The sequence below is a fragment of the Micropterus dolomieu genome, linkage group LG17 (genome assembly GCF_021292245.1).
Source record: "Micropterus dolomieu isolate WLL.071019.BEF.003 ecotype Adirondacks linkage group LG17, ASM2129224v1, whole genome shotgun sequence".
NCBI classification, from domain to species: Eukaryota; Metazoa; Chordata; class Actinopteri; order Centrarchiformes; family Centrarchidae; genus Micropterus; species Micropterus dolomieu.
Window position 1 is genome coordinate 9047722 of NC_060166.1, and position 16040 is coordinate 9063761.

The following is a 16040-nucleotide window of genomic DNA, read 5'->3' on the forward strand; positions in this document are numbered from 1 at the left end:
CTGTTGTGCAAATGGAATAGACAACAGGTGGAAATTATAGGCAATTAGCAAGACACCCCCAATAAAGGAGTGGTTCTGCAGGTGGTGACCACAGACCACTTCTCAGTTCCTATGCTTCCTGGCTGATGTTTTGGTGACGTCTGAACGCTGGCGTTGCTTTCGCTCTAGTGGTAGCATGAGACGGCGTCTACAACACACACAAGTGGCTCAGGTAGTGCAGCTCATCCAGGATGGCACATCAATGCGAGCTCTGGCAAGAAGGTTTGTTGTGTCTGTCAGCGTAGTGTCCAGAGCACGGAGGCGCTACCAGGAGACAGGCCAGTACATCAGGAGACGTGGAGGAGGCCGTAGGAGGGCAACAACCCAGCAGCAGGACCGCTACCTCCGCCTTTGTGCAAGGAGGAGCAGGAGGAGCACTGCCAGAGCCCTGCAAAATGACCTCCAGCAGGCCACAAATATGCATGTGTCTGCTCAAACAGTCAGAAAGAGACTCCATGAGGGTGGTATGAGGGCCCGACATCCACAGGTGGGGGTTGTGCTCACAGCCCAACACCGTGCAGGACGTTTGGCATTTGCCAGAGAAAATTCGCCACTGGCGCCCTGTGCTCTTCACAAATGAAAGCAGGTTCACACTGAGCACATGTGACAGACGTGACAGAGTCTGGAGACGCCGTGGAGAACGTTCTGCTGCCTGCAACATCCCCCAGCATGACCGGTTTGGCGGTGGGTCAGTAATGGTGTGGGGTGGCATTTCTTTGGGGGGCCACACAGCCCTCCATGTGCTCGCCAGAGGAAGCCTGACTGCCGTTAGGTACCGAGATGAGATCCTCAGACCCCTTGTGAGACCATATGCTGGTGCGGTTGGCCCTGGGTTCCTCCTAATGCAACACAATTCTAGACTTCATGTGGCTGGAGTGTGTCAGCAGTTCCTACAAGAGGAAGGCATTGATGCTATGGACTGGCCCGCCCGTTCCCCAGACCTGAATCCAACTGAGCACATCTGGGACATCATGTCTCGCTCCATCCACCAACGCCACGTTGCACCACAGACTGTCCAGGAGTTGGCGGATGCTTTAGTCCAGGTCTGGGAGGAGATCCCTCAGGAGACCATCCGCCACCTCTTCAGGACCATGCCCAGGCGTTGTAGGGAGGTCATACAGACACGTGGAGGCCACACACACTACTGAGCCTCATTTTGATTTGTTTTAAGGACATTACATCAAAGTTGGATCGGCCTGTAGTGTGGTTTTCCACTTTGATTTTGAGTGTGACTCCAAATCCAGACCTCCATGGGTTGATAAATTTGATTTCCATTCATAATTTATGTGTGATTTTGTTGTCAGCACAAAGAAAGGAGTATTTAATGAGATTATTTCATTCATTCAGATCTAGGATGTGTTAATTTTAGTGTTCCCTTTATTTTTTTGAGCAGTGTATATAGACACACATGCAGAAAACTGGAGGCAATCTGAACAGCTTCATTAGTAGGAAACAAAAAGAAAAGAATGTTGAAACCTGGAATGTCCAAACTTCGAGTTAATCATCCTGCATCAGCACTTTCTGAGCCAAAAAGCTGATCTCTGGCGGTGTTATGTTGCACTTATGTGTAGGAATATGGAAGTTCTACCGTTGAGAAAATGTAATTCCGAATAAAATGGCTGTATGTAATGCTGAAATATTCTAAAGATAGTATACACTTGAACTGATATTGATCTGTTTTTGGTGGGCCTTATTTTAAATGACTGAAATACATTTTTCTGCGGACCCTGTCCACAGCAGTACGTTGCTTAGCTTCTCTGCAGGCACAACTCTCTGCTTCTCTTCTCCAAACTGGGGACACACAGCCATCTACAGGTCTATGCATGTAATACACTGACATTGGATAAGTACCTCATACAGCAGCGCTTCAAAAAAAAAAAAACAACCACCAAAAAACAAACTATCCCTTTAAAAGTCTTAAAACATAAATGTGTCACGTGCCGTCATGCAGCAGGTCTGCTCTAATAAAACAAGTTGTTCCCTCGCAAATAGGTACATTTCAGTCAGATATGGTCTTATTTTTGTGTCTAAATAGCACAGTACTCCTCAGTGTAGTTTTAAGAAAACCCTCAAATTAGTACGGCTGATGTTACTAAAAATAATAATACTATAAATTACACACAAGCAGGAATACAAACCTCAACCCAGTCAAAGACCCTCTGGTTGTCGACCTTATCCTGGATCAGTCTGTCCAGCTGTTTGGTCAGCTCTGCAGAGCTAAGCTCCACCTTTTTGCTCTTCTCCGACTCATCCCCCAGAGTGAACTCCACATCCTAGTTAACACCATGGAGACAGGAACAGGCTCTTTTCAACATACTCCTCATGTTACCTCTACTCACTCCACTTCTCATTCAGAGCCTGAACTCAAATTCAACAGTTTTCGCCACAGAAATATAAATAAAAAGGACTACAGTTCTGACCTTTACACTGCTGAACTTTGGTTTATTGTAATTTGTGTAATACAGGAACTGGAGCTTACATTGTTCTAATGTTGCACTTTAATACTAGAGTACAGTCTCATTACTATACCATAGGCCTCTAATATAACAGATGATCAACAACGGTTTAATATTATAGCAAATTTCCTCAGTTGAGGATGATGATGAAGCTAGTGAGTGACCTCTCACCTGTTCTGTTACAAACTTGTTGACGTCTTCGTCCTCAGGGAGGAAGTCTGTCCACCCGAGGCCAGCCTCCCTCCACATTGTGCCTACTTTTTTATGGCTCTAATGAAGGAGATACAGATTGGTTGTAGACTGATTGACACGCTCACTGATCACACTGTGGCTAACATTCATCATGGCCATATGAAATGATTCAACTGAAGCATATTTGCTTAGTGTCATAAAATATTAGCCAGAGGAACTGAATTAAAAACATAATCAGTTTTTAAAAATATTCAAATACCCTTAGAAGAATAAACGATTCGATATAATGTAATATAGTTTAAGGATTGTATTTGTTCTCACCATTTCTTTACAGAGCAGAGAGAGGATCTGAACCAGCAGGACTCCTGCTTTGCCCTGAGGGATCAAAGGCTTTGAAATCTCCCTGGAGGGATAAAAGGTCAACACAGATTAGACATCAACCTAACAAATATCAAACACAAGCCGAAAGTTCTCTTCTTTTGCAGATTTCCCTTTCTAACATGTTGAGGGGCCAGGCCTGGGACTAACCTAAAAAGTTCTCCCATGGGGATGCCTCCCTCATGGAGCATGGGAGTGATCAGTTCTGCCAGGTACAGCCAGATGTGGGGGATGTCTATTGCCATGTCGTCAGCCACCTCCAGGATTTCCTGAAGCCTGAAGAAACACAAACACGTGGAGTGCACACATTTTAAAGTTTATTCAAGACTTCAAGATTAAAAACAAGTTCAGAATGATGCAACAGATGGGGAAACTGAGCAATATGGCACCACACTGACACAAACATGGAAACTAAATTTGTTTTTTGGCTAAGAACCGTTGTTTAAAGATTTCTCAATTAAATCAACTGCTTCAAAAAATTACTTTTGAGAGACTAATTTACTTGCTAAAGGCAGTTTTAAATCCTGCTGTTATAAACTGTTCGAGTCACGATTTCCACCTCTGCTATAATACACCTCACAGAAGACACTTGGATTTATGCATTTATTGCATGTAATCTTTTATAGCTATTAATTTCTGTCAAACTCAAGACGTGTTTCACACACGTACAACATTACTTCTCCGACTCTGCCACCTCTCAGCGGCTCCGTACTGACCCTTTATAGTAATGCTCTGTTGGGAGGATGCCGGTCTTAATGAGCTGGTGCAGCAGCATGCCCATGTGCTCCCTGGCGATGGTGCTGCGCTCCAGCGTCGACTCCAGCCCGTTTCGTACAAACACAAACAGCAGCTGAGTGCTGTTCATCTCCTGCACACACTGCAGAGCCTCCTGTTGGGACAGAAGGGCGTACAGGTTGTTGAAAGTGTTCAGGGTGCAACACGAAATGGCTGTTAGTGCTTATTAGTGAGGAAAGCGTTAACTAAAAAAATGCCAAAACAAAATGCTATTTTTCTCTGCAGAGCACAAGACTGTACAGAACGTGCTCCGTTGTAAGGGAAGTATGCTTTCTTTTCATTTTCATATGCATGTCAGTGTGTACCTTCATGTCGTTGATGTGGAGGTACTCTTCGATGATGGCCGTGGACTTCTTGTTCAGCTCTTCCTCCGTCAAGGCAGGCTTGGTGGGGGTCTGGGCAGGTGGAGGGGTAGCAGCTGTCTCCCGCATCGCTATTCACGCACAAAACGAAAAAGAACAAAAAAATTCTATTCAAATAATCTGAATTTATGTTATAAATATTACCCATTCTTTTTAGGTGAAGCCCACCAAAATTTAAAAATGCGGTTGTTTGATGCTCCCAGACAATTATATTCCTACCATGGTAGCAAATTCTCAGTTTTCCAAATTAAGGTTTAAAATATACAATTGCCACCTACCGTTCTCTTTGCTCCTGGCTCTCTCCCTGCTGCCTCTGTCTCTGTCGTCGGTCATGCTCGCTACTCGGCGGACAGGATCGGCCGACCCACGCTGCTCTCTCTCCCGGCTCCGCTCTTCATTCTCCCGGCTGAAGCTGCGCTTGGTGACCTGCAGCCGGTTTCGATCACGGTCGTCCCGCCGGTCGTCCCGCCGGTCGACCTGCCTGTCGTCCCGCCGGTCAAATCTGTCGCTGCCGCGCTCAGAGCGGTCGAAGCGATCGCCGCGTTCCCGACTCGAGCTGTTTCTGGAGAAGGACAGAGGGAGAGATGAGTCAGGGAAAGTTAACACAGACAAATGCAAACTCTGCAGGGTCCCACAGTGCATCTGTTGGTGGAAGCTTCTGTCTGAATACACTGTTGGCTTTGGTAATTGTGTCCTGTTCCTCACCTCTGAGGAACTCGTCTGTCTGAGTCCTGTGAGGAGCCTGAGGAGGACGAAGCCTGCTGTAAGGCTGAGAACCTGTTCAGAGTGCTGGTGGTTGGACGGCCGCCTGACTCTGGTCCTAGGGACGAAAAACACACAGCACATATTGAGTTTCAGCTCTGATGTACTCAAGAACATGTTCTACACATATCAACGCATAGGTCTGGGAAACCTACCAGAATCTGCAGGTTTGGCGCTGGTGCCACCGCTGCTGCCCTTACCCCAGCTCCCCCATGTGCCTTTACCTCCTGGGGCAAGCAACTGATTGTTGAAGTCAAGAATTGGAGTCTGAAAGAAGAGACACTTGTTAAAAACACTACAAACAAGATACAACACTGATGGAATTTTAAAAAGATATCTCTCATGTGTCCTATTTCAGGTAAAGAGATGAAAATGTGTCAAGTCTGTCTGTGAGTGAGACAGAAATGGTGTGAGTAAGTGAAAACCGGCACACCATGAAACTTCATAGCTTCATAGTCGCCGTTCTCTCCTACCTTAGTAATTTTGCTAAGGCGAGAGGTGTCAATGGGTCGGTTCTTGGTAGAGATGGGCACTGTGTTCCAGCCCTCATCCTGGGGAGCACCACGGCCTTGGCTGTGAAGGCCCCCACGACCCCCGGGTCCTCCTCCACCCATTCTGCCACCAGGGCCGCTACCCGACTCCTTCTTGGAGACAAGGGCTTGCTGCACCTTCATGTGTTCCCGGTGTTCCTCCAGCTCAGCCTCTTTGTGGATCTGGTCGATGGTCTTGGGGCCCTGGTCGCCTCGCCGGGGAACCCAGTTGTTCTAAGATGGGGTGCGGGGGAAATTGTGAGTACAAAAGTATTTCTCATTTTGACTGGTAATAAATGGTAATAAGGCATCTAGGAGTATTAATGCAGACACTGGATACATATTATGACAGTAGTGTTTGGAGAGACTAGAATTGAAAGGGATCAACAACCTAGTGGCTTGTAACACTTCTTTTTAGCCTTTGCCTAGAAAGGAAATAAATAGTTTGTTTCACAGTGAAATTAGGCCAATATGCTGACTAAGAGTAGCTGATCTGGCTTGTAAAACACTGAAGATAGCAGGTTTTGTAACACTGTGGGGGCGGGACTGGGTTTAACTACAGGACTGCAGCATTCCTCCAGAGAAATAAGCTCCAACAACACTAAAATAAACTGGCTCTATAATAATATCACAAAAACAAATGTACTAGAAATGACCATGAGACGCATACAAATGAACAATACTAGATAATATTTTTCTTGAACTGGTTAAAAACAAAGAACTAAAATTATGTGCTACTGGAAGACAAGTTTGTGTTGAACGGTTTGTTGTTTAGGCCAATGGCAGAAAGAGGCTCTGTTAAAGAGCATTTAAGAGTGGACACGAGACTCACACCTCCCAGGGCTGGAGAACCAGCGTGAGCGTCTCTGGGGCTGCACATACCACCACACACAGTCAGCAACGTGTGACATTTAATCACTGCATATCCAAGGAAGGTTAAAATCAAGGGCAACCTCAGATTGGTTGAAGATACTTGAAGATGTTTTGTCCCTCATCTGAGAGGTAGGAAAACTCAGCTATTTAACCTCTGTAGGGTCTGTGAACAAAATTTGAGGACTGAAACTAGGCCCAGATGAAAGCATGGATTCTACAGACAGAAGCATAGCTGTACCATGGGCTCACCAGTATCCCCTATTGTGGTCAACATTTGCATTGACAAAGTGGAGAGAAAAGCCCTCAACTCCTTCAGAGGAACAGCACCGCAAAACATCAACTCCGTGGACAGTAACATCAATGTCAATTTTATTTCTATAGCACATTTACACACACAGACCAATACTTACTTTTTGATTCCCACCACCCACTGGAGCATAAGCTAGGGGTCATGAGAACACTGCACCACAGAGCGGACAACATACCACCAAGTGCCCAAGCACAAGCAAAGTAAAATAACCACCTGAAGGGGGCACTTACAGCCTGTGGATACCCTAAATGGACTTTTGTGAAAACGGCCACAAGATCCAGCAAAAACAGACACTACGGGGGAGGAGGAAAAGAAGTTCAAACGCAACAACATTGTGATTCCATACGCGTCTGGAGTATCACAGAGGATTTTCAACAAACACCACATCTCTGTATTTTTCTAGCCCAAGAACACACTAAGACATATACTGGTGAAACACAAGAAAAGCAATCTAGTGTATGTGGTCCAGTGCAGTGAGGAATGCACAGACCTGTACATTGGGGAAACTAAACAACCACTACACAAACGCATGACTCAGCACAGAAGGGCCAACTCCTCAGGTCAAGACTGAGCAGTTTACCTACATCTGAAGGACAGAGGACACTCGTTTGAGGACCACCAGGTGCACATTTTAGACAGAGAAGATGGATGGTTTGAAAGAGGTGTCAAGGAAGCCGTCTACACCAGGGTCGAGAAGCAGTCTCTTAACAGAGGAGGAGGTCTGTGACACCACTTATCCCCCACTTAAAATGCTGTACTTTCCATCACTTCCCAGGAAACTCAACAAACGTTCACTTTTGGCCTCAGGCGCAGATGCCAATGAAGGTCAGGTTTAACAACATACTGGATGTGTGACCAGAGATATTTTTACAAGGCTTGGCAGTGGAAGCTGTGGTCCACTGTCAGTTATTTCAAGTATTTCAAGCAAAGTAGCATGTGTGTGTACTGTTTAGGTGTTTGTGCTGTGTTTATTCTTTACCCGTCGAAGGTCCAGCACATCCTGCAACATGAAGCGGATCCTGGAGGTGGTCTTCCTCTCCTTTATTATTTTCTCCATCTGATTGAAGTACTGGTCCATACGAGGCTGAGGATGACCACAACAGTTTGGTGAGGTTATCTCATACGCTGCAGTTGCAACATTAGAACTTTTTATCAGCGTGCATATGTATGTGTGCACTCCTCTTCATCACACTATCTAACTGTGTATGCTCGTGTTGTACCTTGGCCTTCTCAAAGTCTAGGTCCTTGCCGATGGTGGACAAAAGTCTACACAGGCACTCCAGGGACTCCTCGTCATGGTTTTTGAGCAGCTTTACAATGCAGTCATGCATGATGACCTCTGTGAGCATTTTAAGCTTGAACAGCTCACCAATGAACTTAATGTTGCCCAGTGAGCGTCTCCTGGCCTTGTCTTTAGAGTCTTGTAGCTCCTCAGTGAGCCGCTGCTTCTCCTCCTCCTGCCAGAGAAAAAAAAAAAGGAAATTGTTGAGGAGTGATGGTTAGCTGTGTGAAAAAAAAAAAAAACTTTGCATAATATCAACATGACTTCTTTTGTGTGTAAATGAAGACCCTCCCCAACCCGTATTTTATGTCGAAGTACTATACCACTGAGGAAGCATCCAGCTCTTTCTGCTTCTTCTCAAAGATCACGTCGTCATCTTTATCTTTTTCAAACTCCTTCTGGCATCGATTTAGCAGCAGCTTGCGGAAATTCACATGGCCTACTGACTTATCTGGTGTTTCGACTTTAAGCTGAAAAGAGTAGAAGAAAAAGTCGATCAAAAAAGAGCAGGAAAAGACAGACTGTAGGGTTATGTAGTCCAAGTCGCTCCACTGTTCCTCAATTCCATCCCTTAGGTTAGTGGCCAGAGCCTGGTAGAGAAAACTGTAAACTGGGACTGCCACAGTTACCACATCACTGCAACACTTCAAATTCTTGCATTTAGCCTGGTTGACTATTTTTTCTAGAAGTACTCGAAACTTCATTTCCAAATGGTTCTTAATTAAACAACCCCCCCCCCCATTTAAATGATTTTTGGTCAATATGAATAACACAGATGACGACCCCCCTCAGTCAAAGAAAATCATTCTGACCACTTTCAAAAGCTTGACAGCAGAGTGTGAGTATGTGAGTGTTTAAGTGAATATGTAATTAAATAAATTATCTGCACTTGAAAACACATTTGGACAAACGACCCTAATTTGGGATTTATATTCTGCATTAAAGAGGTCATATAATGTTCACTTTCAGGTTCAAAATCTTAATTAGAGGTTGTACCAGAACAGGTTTACATGGTTTCATTTTCAAAAAACACCATATTTTTGTCATACTGCACATTGCTGCAGCTCCTCCTTTCACCCTGTGTGTTGAAGGCGTTTTACCTATGGAGTGACACATCTTATCTCTACAAGATCTTTGTTGGGAGTTGCAAATGCGACTACTAGATCAGAAGCAGAGCAGGGCGGGCCGTGAGAAGCAGGTCAACAAGCTTATAAAAATAGACTGGAGCAGGAGTTTCAGAGTGGAGAGTTATTAATTCGTAACAAAAGTATCTTTCATCCTAGCTAGTGTTTGGAAGGGAGAGGAGAGACAGCAGGCGGGCGTCTTGTCACTGTGTGCTGCTGCTCAGTGTTCTTCCACCAGTGTTTTCCAGGGCGTGTCGGTCGGACTAGCCGCTTGGCGAGCATTATGACGTGCATTTTGCGGTGTCGTCACAAGGATGAAAGGGAAACGGCTGGACTACAAACGAGCTGTTTTCAGGCAGTTCAGAGCAGAGTTTTCTGTGGGAGATGGGAACTCCCTTTGGATTGGACTTGGAGCTTTTTCCCTTTGCAAACCTGTTACATGCACCAAAAAAGGCCAATAACTAAATAAAGGAGAGGGAAAAAGCCAAAAAGCATAATATGGCCTCTTTAATGGAAGCATTTCAGGCTTTACTTTAAAGAGATTAATTATGTATTATGTAAATAAAAAATACTTGGCTTGTGTGAATGTATTGTTTTAATGCCTTTTGTATGAGACATGAAATGTACTAAGTGATCATTTAACACACTTTTAAAAAGCAGTCACACCTCTGAGCTCTCTGCAGAAACACACAAGTGAACACTTAATCCACAACAGTCCTAGAGTAACACATTTCTATATTGTGCGTGGCACCACTTACCCCCATAAGGCAGCGGCACATGTTGGCGTAGGCCACAGAAAAGTCTGGCTCGGAGATGGCCTTTTCAAAGGTAAGATCTATGACTCCTTTCAATCTCTCCTCGGTGTCAATAGTCAGATCCGTCACTTGTTTCATTAGCTGTTGAAACTTTTGGGGGGTCAGTTTGTTGAGGATGCTGCGAACCCGTTTAAACAGCTCCTGTGTCTTCATCAGCTCTGAGTCGTTCTCCTCAGGCTCATCTCCTGGGCGGCTGCGAACGGCTTTCTTCGCTGAAGGTTTCCAAGCCTTCTCTGCCTTGTTCAGCTGAATGTCCTCACCAAGCGACATGCTGGTGATGATTTTCCTCGGCTCTTTCCTCTGGATCTGCTGAGAGCGGCGTGGACCGCCAACTCCGATACCCATACCTGGAGGCTGGGAGGAGAGACGGGAGGAAGGGACAAAGACGGTATTTCATTCATGGTCTATGAACCTCCAAATGCAGAGCTCTTGGATCACCATCATCGAGAAAATGTAAACTTACTGGTCCTCTGGTTCCTCCTCCCATGCCAGGCCTGCCAAGGTTGGCGAAGGAGGGTGTGAAGTCAGGGCCGCAGTTCATTCCTGGTAGACGACTGGGGTCCAGCTGACGCAGAGGGGTCTTATTAGCCTTGTCTAGGACAACATCACTGATGGCTGGTAGACCCTCAGGCTTGTTCATGCTGGCTGAGATGAACTGGAAACCCAGAAGAAACTCTCTGTCATATTGCTTCTTCTCCTCTGGGTTGATTGGCTTCCATTGTTCTGAAAGAGAAACCAGAATGTTCTTTTATTGAAGACATTTAGTTAGTTCTATTTCCCTCAGCATCTACTCATAATGAAACTGGGATGCAGTGTCATTATCCTCCATCAGTATATCTGTAGATATGGTTTTGCCCCATAATGTCCACAAGGTGGCAGATAGGCTAGTAAATGAATTAATTAATAAAAGGATGAATAGGTACAGTAAATGTGGTCTGTGGATACATTTAAAAAGGTAGTGTTTAATGAGGGACAATCTCAAATAAAGCTGCTGAAATTATTTGTATGTTTTGACTTTTAAAGCACATGTTTGACTTGCTACAGTTTTTTTTGTCACATTCACATACAACAGAAAAAAAGCTGCAACAAGGCAAAGCGTCATGACCTACACTTTAAAAATCAAAGCTTGGTGAGACTTGTTTTGCGTCGCTCCCACATAATATCCTTTTTTCGCTGAACACTATGACACTATCAATCAGGTAAAATGCCACTCCCTAAATTTCAACAAAGCAGGCAAAAACATAGTCAACTGACTCCGCTCCAGAATGCAAGTGTTAAAACATCATCGCTCACACACTGAACTGACAGTATAAGCCACTGAAAGGTATCAAGGTTCAGCGACCCACCCTCTTTGTACTGGTACTTCTTGTCAGTGGTGGTCGGCTCAGGAGGATCTGGCTGAATGTTCTCAGCGTCTAGCTTGTCCTCCTTGTCCTCCCAGGTCAGGTCTGCCTCTTCTGCGGCAGGAGGGGAAGCAGCAGGGGGCTGGGTCTCTAGTACTGGGGCAGGGGCTGGCTCGGGCTCTGGTGGAGCAACTACCTTCTCCTAGTTTAAAGATGGGAGAGGGGTTAGGGCAGTTGAGACAGCAATAGGACAGTTCAAATTTATTATACACTTGAGTTAAAGATTAAATCTTTTCGCCAGCTTCAACAGGTTTGAAGTAACTGCAGGCTCATAAAAACAGGTTGGAAAAGCGTGGAAATGAATGAATAAATGCATTACTGCACACACACCTCTTTAAAGGCATCCAGGAGGTCTCCCACTGCCTCCTTTTTGTTCAGATCTTTCATCTTCCTCTTTTTCTTTGGCACAGACACAGCAGCTACAGGAAGGAAGACAAATCAGCCTCACAACATACTTGACATTTCTACTGATGGAGATTATAATTCTAAACTATCAAATATTTTTGAATGTTGTAATTCACTGACCATGCATAGTAGTTTCTACAAGGGTAGGGATGACCGTCTGGGGAGGAGGAGTGTCCTCCCTCTCCTCTGCTGTGGGAGGGGGAGGAGTGGGCACAGTTTCTGGGGTGCTGTCAGCTTTGGAAACCGCCTCTGCAGGAGATGGCTTCTCTTCCTTGGCAGCGGACTGTGGCACTGGGGAATCTTCTTTGACGTCCAGGGTGACTGGAGGAACCGTTTCTTTGACCTCAGGCGGGGCGGGAGCTGCCTGGACGATTGGATCAGCAGGAATCTCCTGGACTGCGGGTGCAGGTGCAGGCTGGTCGACAGGTGCAGGTGTGGCTTGGTCAACGGGTGTAGGTGCTGCCCGAGTGATGGTTGTGGAGGTCTGTATGACAGGCTGCTGGCTGGTGACAGGTTCGGCGATGGGGCTGTCGTCAGGCTCAGCGATGGGGCTGTCGTCTCGCTCTGCTGTACTGACAGCGGGCACCTCGGGGTCTTGAGGGGCTGGCAGCGGCAGGCCATTGGGGAGGCGGAGTTCCTCAGGCTGTGCAATGGGAGACTCCAAGGGGGCCTCGAGGGGACTGGGTGGCAACATGACGGAAAGCCTTTCTGGCTCCACCTTTGCGACACCGTTAATGGTGGAAGAAGGTGCAAAGGGTGTGTCAAGAGAGGCAGCTTCCTCTTCAGCTTTAGCCTCCTCCTCTACCATGACCTCCTCCTTTGCCTCTGTGTCTTTCTTGTCTGTTTTGTCTTGTGCAGCGGAGGTGGGGACAGGGTCAGGGAGGGGCGCAGGGTAGGCAGGAACCTCAGGAGCTGATTGGGGGGTTGGGGTGCGTTCCCTGGGAGGTGGAGGAGCATCCATCACATCTGCAACAGCAGCGCTGGGAGCAAGTGTAGAAATAGTGTCGAGAGAGGGGTCCTCTGCTTCTGATAGTAGAGGGGGTGAAGGGGGCTTAGTGTTCGTGTCTGGGGATGTAGCCTCAGTGGGGATGGGGTCACCTATAACAAGTTCAGGGGTCTTTGACAGAGGAGGAGGGGTAGGTTTCCCTCTTTCATCTGGAGGGTCAGGAAAACATTTTGTTAGACTTCTGAAATGTATCATAATTACTTCTCTGTTCCGTTCATCATCACAATTATGTTTTCATAATCCACAATTCCTGCCCTCGGTGTGGGGACCACCACAACAACAACAGTATTTATAGATCCGGGATCACAGTCACAAAACATCGAAGGGTACTGTAGCTTTAAAACAGGCTGATGTAGGAGAAACAAAATGCCAGCCAGTTTCATTATGCGTTAACATTATGAGAGTAGAGCTTCTTCTGAAGTGCACCTGCCTTTGAATAGAATTATCAAACCAACAAACTCTTTAGATGGCACATTGTTCTCTCTAAACACGCTGCCTTCATGGTGATCGCTGGACTACCTGGTGTAGTCGCTCCTACAGATGAAAAACGCTGCAAAATAATTGCACAGTCAAAAGATAAAGACACAATCATCAACCAGAACTTGTGTTAACTTCCACCATCCACCTATGTGGTAGAATATAAGGCCACAATATACTTGATATTGTCCAGTTTGAACTCACGAGTCCCCTTATTATCCAGAGGCTGCTGTGTCTGACATCACTCCTTAACGGTATTTATCTCTGCGAGCTGTAATTTCTTATGCCCTTTTATCCACACAATTTAACTATTGCAACATGTAAGTTTGGGAAATGGCTTGTTTAACTAGTAAGGTTTATTCCCCCGTTAGCAAATTACAGTAGGAAGTAAGCCTATTCATAAAACACAAGTTCATACATAACATGATCAAACCTAATCTTTCGCTTAGCTCAGAGCTACATACCTCAGTAAAACTTGCTCTTAAAAGTATGTTGATTAGAAGAGGAAACCTTTAGCTGAATGCGTGTCATTTTGACAAAGAAAGAAATAATGCTTTGAAATAATGCTACTGCACAAGTTGAATTTAAGACTTATTAAAAGGTAAAATGAAAGCTAATGACTGTTGACTGAAAATGCAAATAGGAACATTTCTATTCTGTATTCATCTTGAAGTACTTCTGCAGCACACTGCAAAAATAAGATCTTTAAACAAATAATAACTGCATTAAATATATTAGCAGCGTTACACATGCTTTGGTTCGGTACCTATAAACCAATAATTAAAAAAAAAAGGAAAAATAAAACAGCATGAAATAATACCAGGCAAATATTAATAGCTAATGTAAATATGAACAATATCAAAATGATAATGGGGAGATTGTATTTATATCTGTGTGTGACTGTGTTCAGGGCTCTGTGCATGTGGAGCTCACCTGGTCTAACCACTGCTGGGGTAAAAGCAGCTGTGACACTCTCACCGTTGGCCTGGGCCACTGCAGTACTTTCTGAGCCAGATATGGCTGTCTGTTGGGAGACACACACACACACACACACACACACACACACACAGAAGGTAAAGTATGACCTTAGTAGTTAGGACAATTTTTTTTCCACTTGAGTAAGAGAAAACAAATTGTTTCACGTCAGTCCCTAGTTGGCTATCTGAGCCACATGTCAGAACTCTAAAAGCAAATCGTAGATCAGTCTGATTTTGACAAGTTGTAGTGTAACACATGTTTGACGGCTGGCAATCGGCAGCATTCCCCATAAAGTAGGAACATGTGGGCGGCACAGGCAAGTAAATGCTTGTTTTAAATGTATTTTAAGTGCTGACATTTACACAGTAGAACATATATAATCGATATAATATAGACCGCAGAAATTAGTAGTTGTTGGATAACAACCATAAACCTTATACACAGCATTTATATAAACTATAATATAACTGTATTTACAATCTATGGTAACAACTAAATGGGATCCAAATAAACAATGCAACAACAGTGCATGTCAACAACAGTGCTGACATGTACTGAAAGCATCTTGGTGAACTACACCAACCTAAATTAACGCTCTAAACTGACGCTCACCCCATTTGCACTGATTTGATATCTGATCTTTTGTCAGTCCCTGAAGGTCTTTTAAAATATGACACAAAGAAATAGGTGTCTAAAAGTAAAATGGAAACAGTAACAGTATGCCATTTCTGCTGTGTTGAGTCCCGATCATGGAATTGTAGCTCACCTGTGGTGGGGTTGGGGTAGAGCCACTGCGGCCCCCTGACATAATCTCCTCTGTAATGTCTCGACCTCCTTGGTTTGGGTCTCTTATTCTGATCTATGGAGGAGAGGGAAGAGATGTCGTGGTGAGAACAGAAATGATGAAAAGCAGAAAAGGAAAATCTGTATGTGATAGACAGCACTTGAGAACTGGTTGCTTTTCAACTACAAATGAGGAAAAGAAAAGAGAAAGGGAAAGGGTTAAAATGTTTTAGGGTGAGGACAGTAACGTGTAAGCGAAGAGTTGCTTTCCCATGATGCAACGCCTACACTCGTCAGCCCTTTCTGGGTCTAGCTGGCTGCTAGCTAGCTGCCTCTGATTCAGTGAAAGCTTTTTCATATTGTGAATACTGAGGCACCACACACCAAATCCAAACACTAACCGCTATGCAATTCCTTTGCTGCCCAACTGAGTGCGCTTCAGCCTCTTAGTCACCACTAAAGCTGTGCTGACGGAGCAAGAATCAAGTTCACCAACTTTCCAAACTGTCAAATAAAATTCACTGCTGGTTTAAATTGTTGTGAAAATGCCTGACTTAAAGAACAACAATATTTGCTTGTCGCTTCTGACCTTTCACTGGTTCAGTCTGTCAGCAGCTCCTCTCCAGGAGCATTCCAAACCTTAGCAGGCCTCTTTCATCCTGGGGCTGGAGTAGCCGTTCCAGCGGGCTTTGGTCTGGACTTTAAACCCCACAGAGCAGGATGGTGGGTGGACGTAGCAAGTGTAGTTTTACCTCAGCTTAACTCACACACATCCAGGCTGTGAAATGAGCTACTGGCCAGCAGAACAGGACAGAGCAGGGCTGTGCCTGTCAGTAAGCTAGTTAGCAACTTGACTCACTCTCTCCCTCTCTCTCATACGCTGAACAGAACAGGGAGGAGAAAAAAGGATAAAGCGACTGGCCTTGTAAAGCTATGGTATTGGAATGCACAACCCGCCCACAGAGACTAACAGACAGTTAAAGGGGACAGGGAGCGAGGGAGGGGCAGGATAGGGGGAAATGGGAGGGTTTCCAGGGGAAAAGAAACTTAACGTTATCAAATGAGCTGCA

The 16040-nt window shown here is 45.1% G+C and overlaps 1 protein-coding gene across 7 annotated transcripts in view; it reads right to left on the bottom strand.

Annotated features, from left to right (window-relative positions):
* LOC123985650 (eukaryotic translation initiation factor 4 gamma 1-like) overlaps positions 1 to 16040 on the bottom strand; it is a 41721-nt gene that overhangs the window by 2929 nt on the left and 22752 nt on the right. For 6 of the 7 annotated variants that reach the window (XM_046073379.1, XM_046073381.1, XM_046073380.1 and 3 more), the window contains 20 exons: positions 14954 to 15046; positions 14143 to 14233; positions 11847 to 12881; positions 11652 to 11740; positions 11265 to 11463; positions 10382 to 10641; positions 9862 to 10272; positions 8303 to 8449; positions 7918 to 8154; positions 7677 to 7781; positions 5458 to 5748; positions 5140 to 5251; positions 4928 to 5042; positions 4501 to 4784; positions 4166 to 4293; positions 3782 to 3954; positions 3216 to 3341; positions 3009 to 3090; positions 2667 to 2765; positions 2178 to 2312 (listed from right to left, as the gene is read on the bottom strand). In XM_046073379.1, the coding sequence (XP_045929335.1) occupies positions 2178 to 2312; positions 2667 to 2765; positions 3009 to 3090; positions 3216 to 3341; positions 3782 to 3954; positions 4166 to 4293; positions 4501 to 4784; positions 4928 to 5042; positions 5140 to 5251; positions 5458 to 5748; positions 7677 to 7781; positions 7918 to 8154; positions 8303 to 8449; positions 9862 to 10272; positions 10382 to 10641; positions 11265 to 11463; positions 11652 to 11740; positions 11847 to 12881; positions 14143 to 14233; positions 14954 to 15046 (4212 nt within the window). Of the gene's footprint in view, positions 1 to 2177; positions 2313 to 2666; positions 2766 to 3008; positions 3091 to 3215; positions 3342 to 3781; positions 3955 to 4165; positions 4294 to 4500; positions 4785 to 4927; positions 5043 to 5139; positions 5252 to 5457; positions 5749 to 7676; positions 7782 to 7917; positions 8155 to 8302; positions 8450 to 9861; positions 10273 to 10381; positions 10642 to 11264; positions 11464 to 11651; positions 11741 to 11846; positions 12882 to 14142; positions 14234 to 14953; positions 15047 to 15559; positions 15861 to 16040 lie in introns of those variants that run through there. The other variant, XM_046073384.1, reaches the window with a different exon arrangement.